At 32.4% G+C, this 12,446-nt stretch overlaps 1 protein-coding gene across 1 annotated transcript; it reads right to left on the bottom strand.

Moving 5' to 3' along the window:
* Positions 1 to 3,644: 3,644 nt before the first annotated feature.
* Positions 3,645 to 11,870, bottom strand: LOC128243488 (GTP-binding protein REM 1-like). Its single transcript, XM_052961280.1, has 4 exons — positions 10,857 to 11,870; positions 7,168 to 7,256; positions 5,133 to 5,316; positions 3,645 to 4,299 (listed from the first exon to the last, which is right to left on the bottom strand). Exons 1-4 carry the CDS (start codon positions 11,545 to 11,547, stop codon positions 4,025 to 4,027), a joined length of 1,239 nt encoding a protein of 412 aa, XP_052817240.1. The 5' UTR covers positions 11,548 to 11,870; the 3' UTR covers positions 3,645 to 4,024.
* Between the last annotated feature and the right edge of the window lie 576 nt (positions 11,871 to 12,446).

Below are 12,446 nucleotides of genomic sequence, written 5' to 3'. Positions count from 1 at the left end.
CGTGTTCACGGTAAACATACTACGTGGTTAAACAACATATGTACATATAATCTAGATAATCGGACATTTTTCGTACGGACACAATTCATTAACATAAAACAAATAACATTTGTTTAACATTTGTTTCCAAAGGCCAACCATATAACAAAGGTAAATGAAGGATGACTGCATAAATAACAGGTGTTGGAAGGTAAATTATAACCAGTATTTAAAATGCGAATGTGTGTCAAATATATAACTGCTTTGCTTGTCATTCATTCTCACTTAGACTAACAGATATTGCTAAATGGCTTTTCCATATACATACGCAACTTTATGCGATCATCCAGCGCTTAATTTTGTAGCATTGGTCATTTGGGAGAAATAATGATAAGTCACAAACAATAATTTCCGTCAGAAAATATGTCCAAAAAATATATAAGAAAGCAAAAAGTAATATACAACCTTATTATTTTGATCAATATTAATGTGTTACCTCAATGTCTTATGTTATACGTCCAGAAACTAAATCATATAACAGGTAACAGACCGTCCTTAATCAGACGGTTACATTTATTTCCATCGGAAATCCTTACCTCATGATCGATACCTGATCTCATGCTTTGCCAGTCTCCTTGAGCTACTTCCCTTACAGCAACAATATACTAAGCATTCAAACATGTGCTGCCTTTCAGAACGTTACAATCTTTTAAACGTAACTGAACAGCATTTAATGTCTTTATTCATCATCATCATCATCATCATCATCATCATCATCATCATCATCATCATCATCATCATCATTACGATGTCAGCTCCATTAATATAAGGGAATACTCAATTTCGTGTTGGATCGAAATGACAATTCGATTGATTTCTTTTTAAATTTAATGACTGCAGTTCTTACTTAATCACATAGTACAGATATTGACCAGTGTATATGAGTAGTATGCCTTCAAAATTGAATTTCCTTTTCACTACTCAATCAATTGCTCCGTAATGCTCATGTTTTGTTAGAAAGAGGCTTGACGTATATGTCACAATAGAGGTTTTCAGTTAAATGGCAAAGTTTGACAAGTAATTCCTTCTATAACATAGCTTTATGAAGTGCCCTCTTAACAAGTATATTTAACGTATAAAGAACTTCTATGTATTGCAATACAGTTTTGTAAACCCACCCAGCACAGGACGGTTATTATTACCTTGCAAATAACCGATGCGGTAGTTACAAATGCGACGGCTTGTTCACACCTTAAACTTTGTCCTGATATTCCCTTTGCGAGGCTCTGTAGATCATACTAATAATAATCATAGTTTTATAAAAAGTCATACATGAAGAATATATTTTCACACATAAATTTAAAATGTGTTTCACAACAATAAATCGAACGTTAAAAACGTATAGTAACAACGACTAAAATTCGTTGCAGCTGGAAAACGTAATAAATGACCGACAGCAACAATCGTTCAAACAACTTCCACCATGGCAGTTTCTATGCATATGTGCGTGTTGTAATAAGTAGTTTCATTTAAATACATAATATGGCAGGTTTCCCGTCTGAAAGGTTTTTGCATTAGGTACTCTTAATTGTATTATTTTGTCTGCATATAGAGTCGGTAGCCCTAATAATAGAAGAACTTGGGGTTCAACTATTAGATTATTTTTATTGTTGTATTATTAATTTTCATCAAGTTAATACATACTTTGATAAGATTTACCTTTAACGTTTTCACTTTATTCAGGACTGTTATGATTAGAGTGAGGTGTTGCACGCAAAATGGTTTAAACCCCCAGTAAATTTACACGTTACTGGCAGTTCCAAGGTGGTACCTTACACCTTTTTATTAACACACCTAGTTATTCATAAAGTATATATATGTACTGTGTTGTTTGTGGAGTTATTTGCTGTTGTTCCATGTATCTTGTATGTGATTGTTTGTTAGTGTGTTTTATTTCTTTGGCGTTTACTCTGAGCCATTAAACAGGGCCTGTGTTTAAACTTTTGGCTATTGAGCTTTTTCTGCAGTTTTTCATATAAATACTTATAATCTGAGATCATTTGTTAAAAAAATATTAGAAAACTATTCAGTAATTAAGCTTATCGTTTGCATTAATTAAGATAAACTTATAAAAAAATATCACTCGAAAAAATAAACAAAATTTGGAGTGAACATAAATGATTTATACAGTTAAAAAAAATAACACATGGCAGAGCTGAGTCGTTGCGTGATAGGTGTCACAAGGGACATATTACTGTCAGTTACATCGTCTGGTAAATGTGTTAAAATGAATACTCTTCTATCTGTTTAAGTCCAATTCACAAATCTTCCAAAGGTACATTTGTATTCAACGAGGCACAGTTTTGTATTTATTTATCGGTATGGCTTAATTAGGCCGAGTATTGTATAAGGTTTATGCTTGTTTCAGAGTATGAGTCAGTGATAACGTAATCAGTAAGTCTTAGACGAGAACTGAGATTGACAATTGATTAGATAGCTTTAGGTCAATATTTTTTTAATTTTATTGAAGTACGAAGGTTGTTTTGAGAAAATAGATGACAAACGTTTAAATAAACTTGTCAATACATAGCTAAGAACGAATTAACATGGTTGGAATGACAGCCATCAGGAATTCCAGGTTAACAGCTTAGTAATGAAGATATTTGCGCAAAAGTGACAATTCTGATGCCAATTTGTTAAATGAATTATAAAATACTCGTCCTATATACGCCATACCGAACATCAAAGTCTTTAGCAAGACCGGTGTCCATCTGAAGAGTAAATCTGTATAATGTTTAAATGAAACCAAATAATGTCGCCTGGAAATCACATGAATACAGAAGAAACATGTCTACGATTTACATGTGTCATATGCTCTATTTTATATTTTTGACAAATTGATTTAAATGATATTTCAAGTGTCAAGATCTTAAATACAATATGACTATGAAACTCCAGCAAAACGATTACAAGGGTGGTCAAATATACGATACCTGTATAATATCGGACTGATTATACAATGAAATGCATTTTATCTCATCTTTGAATCAACAATAAGTGGATTTATTTTTAATTGAGTTTGCTCGGCTTTTCAATAGGCAGCATCACAGTATTGAGACTCATTATGCGAAATTCCTACATATATATATTCTCTTTCTGAATATTTTACAAAGTAGTTCATCTGGTAAATATTAAAATGTTTCAGCATGGTCTGTAACACAACCTATACGCCATCAATAGGAATAGTACTGGCTATTCAAATATGTAAAACAATTTCATAGACCATTCGTTACATCCGCCTTAAGTCAATATAAAATCAATTCCATTGTTATACACCATGCCTCGTAATTTTCAATTAACCTTTAAAGCTGCTTTTGTATAAAATGACAATGCTATAATTAAACGATTTGCGAAACACATCATATCTGATCGTAAATGATGAAGTTCAAGGCTTCGTATTGTTCATATCCATGTGTGAATTTGATATTAGATCTGTTTCGTTAGCAATTTTAATATTTCAGAGTAAACACTTTCTATACTGCAATAGTTGATGTAAAAATGGACTTATATTTTTAAATGGTTATACGAAATCGAAACGGTTTTGATTTAAAATAATTGAAACCAATCATTCCTTTCATCACTCAACGGCTGCAAAGAAATATGCAAACGCAACAGAATTTATGAAATCAAACATGTTATATAATCAATCTATATTACAAAGTTTGGTAAACGACATTATAATTAAAATCCATTAAAATGTACATTACATTGTTTGTGATTGATTTAATTGATATGATAATTTGCTATAAACATCATGCAAGCAGTGGCAAAATGTGATATTGAAAACAAATAGTACAATATGTATTCAATATCAATGACTTAATTTTAAGCCTTTTTTCACATAAGTATTAAAGTCAGGTTTCACATTATGCCTTATATCATATGTTTGCACTTTTCATATTTAAAAGTAGCAATGTGTTGAGAAAATAATCAAAAGTCGTACGGAAATAGTTTCTTTCCAAAAAGAAGAAACAAAGAGAGCAAACTATGACGTAAAGAGGTTTTCACACTCATGGCAAGACGGTTGCATCGGATGTTTACGAAAGATGAAATTTAGTAAACGTTTTGGTCCCGGCATGGAACATTTGGCAAGCTTGTTTTGACTTGGCCTAAAGTTGGGTGGATCTATTGGTAGTCCTGGGGTCTTGTGCAGGCGGATTTGACTCAGTATTCCAACCAGAAGTTCATCTATGTGATGATTAAGAGCAGCGGACGTTTCACAGTATTTAGAGTTGTACTGTTTAGCTACCGATCTTGCCTCTGAAATATAAAATACCAATATGTATTAGTATATAGTGTTCTTAAACTTATTTTAAAACGTGACCAGGCCAAATGCAGCTGTTTTGACACGTTCAAATCGATAATTATAGCAAAACTTAGTAAATGCAATAGCCTGGCATTCCAATGAACTCTAGTTTACAATACAGAAGGTTTAGTAGCCTGATTTCCTCAATACAACAATTCACAGGATTTTTTTCAACCATTCTACGTTGATTTTGTGAAAACAAGACGTTTTGGTTTCCTGGAAATCACATTCTTTGATTTTCTTTACTGAACTTCATCATTAATTATTTACAAAGTAACATTGTAATTATCATGGAAGTACATTCCATATCAAAGAAACCCTTAGAGAATTGGAAATACTTCATACGGTTTGATTATACCATATTAAGTCACAAAAATACCATTACTAATGGCATAAGGCAAATTACTAAAAAAGAGGAATATTGAAAGAAATGTATTTAACGAAAAAAAGGAAGGAGGTATCAATACATCATGGTTGGTCGTTAAACTGCTGTAACAGAGTGTATGGTCGATACAGAAAGTGAATTCAATTGTAATTATCAATCAAACAATATCTGCATGGTTTATTGGTACTGATGCATTCCTTTTTTATTATGAAATATATGTTAAACGTCAACACATAATGATGCAGAATAAACGGTTTAAAAGTCATAACAAATGTCAGTCTTTCCCTTTATCACTTGTACTCGATATCAAATAGACACAGGTTAATGTATTTGGCAGAATGAAATGATAGAACAAAGGCAATGTGCAAAATAAACCTTTCACATGAGAAAAACAGTAATTACCTTCTCTAGTGACCTTACGTTTTCTCACAAGGTCGATCTTGTTGGCGATGAGAATGGTAGGTTTGTCTTTAATGTCAAGTTGATGGCGAACGTGGTACAAAATGTCAACAGCAGCCTGATAACTCGCCCGGTCTGTGATCGAATATACCACTGCAAAGGCATCAACAGATCGACTGGAGAACTCCTGTAAATTAAAGCTAGTGAGTATGTGTATTTGTATCTCTTACATTCTCTGCTATGAAAAGAATTTGGCTGGCATTGAGAAAAATGTACCATGAATGACGTTAACCGTGTGTTTAGTTAAAAACAAAAAATGATGCAATCGTCTTGTGTCTGATATATCTTTGCATTTTGTGAGGGACATCTCTACATTCATTCTTAAGTTTCTAACTGTACAGTTGTAATATAATTATGTTTCCCGATAGTACATTTTTGCAATATATTTGTGTAAAAGCTCTCGTTAGAAATGCTTTTCACGTATTATTAATCTTGCACGACGATTTTGTGATTACATTGTGGATACAATGCATGCAAGATTTATTATAAAAATGAATTGAAATAGAAATACAATTAACACAACTGCTGAGTGTATCATGTTTGGATCAAAACGAAAAAAAATCTAAAGTCAAAAACATTTCTATCATTTGTATTGATCAAACTATAATCTCACAATATTCTGTGAAATACGTTTGAGATGTTGTTTTCGATCTAGTAAGGAAAATGAACTGTAGGATAAAGTTCTTGCATAGACAAAGTTCTTTTTTAAACTGGAATTTGAATTGCTATGTAATACGCTTATTTAATGTCGCTTGCTCATACAAGTATAATTGTCTTCGTAAATAATTGAAAAAAAAGAGTTACAGATTGATCGGAACAAAGTAATTAGATAATGCATGGGTATGAATGTAGATCTCATTTGATATCATCAGATTTTAATAAAATTGGATGGTTAATTATTGAAAATAGAGTAAGGCAACTTGGTCTTAACCATGTGTTTACAAATGTGAACCAAAAAAAGTCAATTTCCCCACCAAGATGTCAGAAATACCTATGCATAATACTAGAGGCTTATATTGTTTTATTTATTTGCCTGAGGTAAAAAAAAAATACCAGTTCTACTTTTATTATCAAGCTATTCTGATTTGAACAAACTGCTAATCTGTATAAAACAATCCAGAAATATATATTAAGAATTTAAGAATGGAGTAAATGATTACCACAAACTGTACAGGGAAATCAAAGAATGCTTATGTTTCATATTTTTTACTTTTAGTTACTCATTGCTGTGTATCTGTAATAACTGTTATATTTACATGAAGTCATATTTTAACTTAGAAACTTTTATTTAAAAAAAAAATTGGAAGTTTTGTAACTTTATGGGCGATCCTGTGAATATACCTGCCTTAATCTTAATTTTTATTTCATTTTAATTGTAACTTATTAAAATTTATGACAATATATTCCTTTTATGTTATTTTTATTCAATCAATCTTTAATAACTTAACATTTTATAAATGTTAATCTTAAAGGGGCTGTTTCACGTATTGGCACCAAAAATTATTTTTTTCTGTTACGAATCTCAGGACAATTATCTAATAGAATGTGTTACGCTTTGATATCATAATTGTAAAAAAGTACCAAAATGTAAAAAAATAATTGTGTCGGAGACCGGGTTCGAACCCGTGTGGCCAAAATTGCAGTCCAGCGTCGTACTCACTGAGCTATAAAGGCTTACTCTAATCGGGTGACATAATTAAGCTATACACCTACCTCGGTAATATCACGTGATAACACCGACTAGCCAATCACGCATAAGGAATGAATTCTACCTGGTAGACATACCCAGTAATCTTTTTTAATGGAAAAATACGAAATAACTGCTAAACTTAAATAAATTGTAAACTATGTGGTACTTCAGTTAGTAAGTTTCAATGCATTGTATACATCGGGTCAGAGTTTACTACAATATTATTTAGACGACAAAACAGGAGGTGCCATCCTCAAAACCATTTGAAGGAGAACCACGCGTATTTACCTGCGATTTCAGAGCCCCGTCAACAATTTTTATTATTGACTCTTCGGAGTTTAACAGGACCGTCACGTGACGATCTGTTTCGTCGTCATCTGAAGCAAAAAAAAATTTGAGAATAGGAAACATAGTATCAACATAAACTTGTAATCACTTCATAACACTAGTTTCAATTACTGCTTACTAAATAATGCATTTTTGTAAAATGTTAATTACTGAAAACACGATTATGATCGTGTATTTAATAGCTGAAAACGGAAAAAAGATTGGTGAGTGATATAAGATTCACTGTGATTTATACTTGATTCATCAGGTAGAAATACCGTGTTTTCTGCACTTTTTAAAAAAAAAAATCTCTATATCCTTCATAAGAACCATTGTTTTCGACATTTATTCATTTTTTTCGTTATATTAAAACAATTGTATTATGTTTGGTAAAACTTTTTTGGGAGTATATGCTAATTCTATACTAATACTGACAGCATGTCATTTATCTACGCAAGTGCAACTGTATACCCTTTGTATTATTTATGTCATTTCCAAGTAGATTATATAAAAAAAATGTAAAGACTCCAATCCACACTGCGAAAATTATTTCTCTAAAGTATGTTTTCATACTTTAAACGAGGCAAGTAAATAAAGAAGGATGTTTATAAACATGTTGGATTCAAACATGACCTTTGGGATTAAGACGAATTCTTGGAAGCATAGTTTTTTGACACCCATATTTATGTTTAAATGACTACTTATAATTGTTTGTCATATTATATTGCAATATATTGCAGTTGTGTTAATTGTCGGTCATAGCATATGCTTGTTCTCCTCTAGGTTTGTGTTTCGTTTTACAAGCAGATTGAACTGTTTAATACTTTCTTTCTCTTTATAGTTTAATACAAAATATTTCATATTTTACTATTTAAAGGTATTACCATTAATGCCCAGGTTTTATCTGTGATACTTAGTAATTATAAGTGACCTATTTAACGAAGAGGTAAAATGAAAATAGCTTTTCTGCGGCCGTTAAATTTGCCTTTTATAAAAATGTTTTACGTATGTGTGTACTAATCAAGGTCATGTCATTCATTCCTGAAATATATGAAAAAAACAAGGAAAGTCAGTGGAGTGATTATGCCAGTCTGATCCGAATTTTATTTCTATCCTTTTTATTTTGTATGCCATCATTTGTCCACTTCCTTCCTGATTGTTTGCGCTATGTAAGGAATCTCAGGACTTGATTAATGTTTATCTTTTGTCTGTGATTCCTAGGAATCCTACAGCGTTTGGTAGAAACGACATACTTGTGCAAAACTAAGTTGCAGGTGAATGCGAAACGTAGATAGGGGTTGACATTTACCACTTTGTTTTCTTTCTGGCTCACTAGAAAATTTCTACACGTAGCCAATCATTCTCCTTTCACAAAGTATTTTAGCAAGATGCTTGGCATGTCTCATCTAGTCTCGAATTGGTGATCTAAATATAAAGGGTTTTACACAGTGTCTCCTAATTATAAGCAAGAGCTAATTAGGTTTTTAGATTTACTTTACTCTGCAACTATTTAAGGCTAACATAAGTATGTATAGTTTTAAACTTTGACTTGTCTTTGATTAATCTATGAGACACATCGAATATGTAATATGGCCATAGTTAGCCATTAGGAATTTTAACATCACATATATAGATAAACATAAAGTTCGTTTTGGATGTGCAGTATTTCGCTATTTACTTTGTTTTACCATCTTTACTGCGACCAATGTTTATCTTTAAATTCTACATCAACACAAGTAAATATATTATAGTATGTATGAATATAATTACTACATGTTTTGGATGTGTCTTCGAATTTCCCTCGTAGTGATGAATAAATTACAAAATATAAGACGTGATTAATTTATCTGATAATATATATAACTTATGTAATAAATACAATTATGAATAAGTATTTCAATATTCATGTGCTAACATGCTCATACGCATTTAGATATCAGGTTATTATATACCAATACGCCCCACAGAATACACGTGTTAATGTGCTTATACGTCCAAAAACTTCAGGTTCTAATGCTGGACAGTAATTTCCATTTATATATTTATATACATCGTGACAATGCTAAATAAATATGACAAATATTTTGTTTACTAAATTAGCTGCATGTCTAGATAATCATGTTAATACCAAAGCTGATGACAACAAAGATAACAAAGTAAAAGCTTTAAAGGTTGATATGTACGTATTGTTTAACACGAACCATTTTTCATGATACTTGTGTTTCATACCAGGAATTATTGTTTAATTATACAAATGTCAGATTGTTTGTAGCATTTCTCACGTCAAATTACTATGATAAAAAGGTTGCAAGACACAAAGTGTACGTTAACATGTTTTTGTACAGGTAAATATTCCGGTTGAGTTAAGTATTTCTTTATAAATGTGTGCTTGTAGAGCCGCAGTTGTCCCTCGTGCAATCGTGCATGTAGTTCTTAACTTGTAAATAACATATACCTGCATGATGTACGGCACACATATAAGTCTACAAGTACATATACCAGTTCCATGTAGGTTTACAACATCTCTTATAACTATCTAATGATTCGAAACATCGAATAATCATATCTATATTCCAGTTTTTTATGTAACTTTAAACGCTGTCATATCAAATGTTAATGAATATATCGATGCTAAATAAACCATAATTCGCCTTTAATATATTAATATGTGTTTGCTGTATCATAGGAATATGTTGACGCCAGTCATATCTTGTGTGCGAATGTTTCAAACGCTTCCATCATACGATGTATTATTTGTTTTTTATACTGTTTAAAACATAAATTCACGCATTTACACATTATGTTAATCAAAGTACGTTTTCAAAGAAAGATTATTCTTACAGAACGTTACATTTTCCTAACAGCGCTGATTAACCATTGCCTCGTAATAAAATTGTACAGAATGTACGTGCCTGAAATTATTATTTATTGTTTTAATGTAGGAGAAGATACAAACAGTTGTAAACAATAACATGTACCTGATTACCTTAAACATTTAGATACTTACAGGTGTATAAACATAGGCTGTATTATTGGCCATGTTATGTTTTATTATTTAAAAGTAAGTACATGCAATATTGCCTCTAAACATGACAAACATTTAATCTCAATATATTTGTGACCACCTTTCTCTGCTGAAAATGCTTGTTATGTAACAGAGCCGGAGATAAAACAACAGTATAAATAGCTCAGTATCCATCGAGACCGCCGTTATGAACATAGGGCTTGAACATTACCATTCTTATTATTAATGCCCCGGGCCTGGTTAGTTTACAAAATTATATGGCGGTAAGCAGAAAATATTTATAATATTAATGAACTCGTTGTTGTACCCCATTTTGCCGAGGTAAATTACATTAAAGCTGAAACACTTTAAGTGAGATTTATAGCTTAATGCTTTGGTTGTCAAATGGAACGATAAAAGGGAAAATGCTTGTTATTTCAAGCTTGATCGATGTTGAATTAATATTTTAATTCCGCTGCCAGTTGCAGGGCGAAGGAGACAACTTATTGTTCAGTTGTAGACTTCAGCAAACTAAATATATGTGCATATGCTTAATTTAAACCTATGTACAAAACAGATACATCTTTACATTCGAATTCCAGTAAAAATGGTTAAATCAGAGTAGAACTATCGATTTCTTTCTTACCGTTATCTGTTTCAAATGCAACGAACTCCGATGTCATAAACTGATTGGTCAAAGATGTTTTTCCAACACCTTTGTCCCCAACCATGGCAACTTTATGAATAATTGTATTCACAGAAGATCCCGTACCGTCCGCGGTCCCACTGTCTCGGGATTGCGTGCTGTTGATTCGCTGTATGCTGTTGTTGTGTGATCTAGCCCCCCCATGCTCGCTATGCATTGCACTCCCGGTGGAGTTTATACTATTAGAGCTCCGTTTAAAAGAGTCCCCTCTATTCACAATGCCCCCCTTCGATGTTGTTTTAAACGACCGCACTCTTCGTAATGGCTGTTGGTCAGATGGTTCCTTCTGTTTATAAATATTGTCGAAAGATACGGACAGAAAATTCGCCGAAGGTGATGGTAAACTGCTTCGTCTTGGTCGGTCAATGTCAATATTTAACAATTGTGGCCGGGGTCGGTTACGGAATGAGCATGAACGTCCATGGTGAGCTGCTGGGTTTAAACTTGAATGGCAATTATCTCCATGTTGAGAGTCTCGCAGTTGCATTCTTCGTTGAAATAGTTGGTTTTTATCGGCAACTGTTGGCTCCTCGTGATCTGTTTTGGTGTCATTTGTAACCTCACGACATATTTTAGGCACACTGAGTTTTCGCTCAATTTTATCTTGCTCCATCATTACTTTCTTTGTCATTCCTGTGAGAAATGAACGTCAATTCACAGCATCTTTTAAATTGAAAGAATCCCTATGAACCACGACATTTTAACTATGATTTTTTTTATTGTAGTTTGCACACTGTAAAAGTTTCGTTAATAATTCCACGATTATTTAATTCATTAAAACATCCTCGAATGTATTTTTATCAAGGTCATCGTAACCTTACGTCTTTAGAAACAATAACAATCTATAACTGATATTTCTTAGATCAATACTCAAACTAGAAGTCTCTCCGATAGAAGCTTCGTTGAAACAGCATCACAAAGATGTTATACCACCAGAGAGATCCGCCTGTAATAAATGAATGCTCTACAGCTCAATGGAGATCACGTGGTTTCCGCGACTAGTCAGACTCAGCGCGCAATAATATTGCATGTAATATCGCTTTTGTACTCAAGTCTCGAGAAGCAAATGTTTGTTGTATAAGACATGAAAGATGCTGATGGGTGTATGATAGCTACATTTCGTAGGTTTTTTTTCTGTTCTGTTCGTTTTTCTGTTCGTTTGCAACTTGTATAATTCAATAATAGTTTAGGTATAACATATATAAAAATATGTTGTTTAGCCTATGTGTAAGTTTTGTTTGTTGTCCTGCAAAGTTGTGTGTCTTATTTGTTGTATGTTTGTTTGGTCTTGATTGTTGTAAACAGAATCTCTGGTCAATTCTTGGGCTCGTCCCTGTAGGTCCCATTTTGGCTGTAAAGACATGTTGATATCAACACAGATAAATTCTACGTTTACCTTGTCTATAATTGCAATTTATGACACATAAAATAAAGTGAGACACCACTAAAAATACAAAAATTAAAGCTTATGGATGCAAACATGTCCATATTATTATCGATGAGCATTGAGAGTACATTTCCCTGCCATAA

This window comes from Mya arenaria, chromosome 8, assembly GCF_026914265.1.
Source record: "Mya arenaria isolate MELC-2E11 chromosome 8, ASM2691426v1".
In the NCBI taxonomy this organism is placed as follows: Eukaryota; Metazoa; Mollusca; class Bivalvia; order Myida; family Myidae; genus Mya; species Mya arenaria.
The sequence above is the reverse complement of the archived record's forward strand: the minus strand, read 5'-3'. Positions and strand labels throughout refer to the sequence as shown.

Bases quoted from the DNA above. Each gene is read 5' to 3' on its own strand.
- LOC128243488 (XM_052961280.1), bottom strand. From the start codon at position 11,547: ATGACAAAGAAAGTAATGATGGAGCAAGATAAAATTGAGCGAAAACTC. The intron at 7,257-10,856 runs GTAAGAAAGAAA...TTTTTGCTTCAG, and splicing joins TGCATTTGAAACAGATAACG to ATGACGACGAAACAGATCGT. The intron at 4,300-5,132 runs GTAATTACTGTT...TTTATATTTCAG, and splicing joins ACGTAAGGTCACTAGAGAAG to AGGCAAGATCGGTAGCTAAA.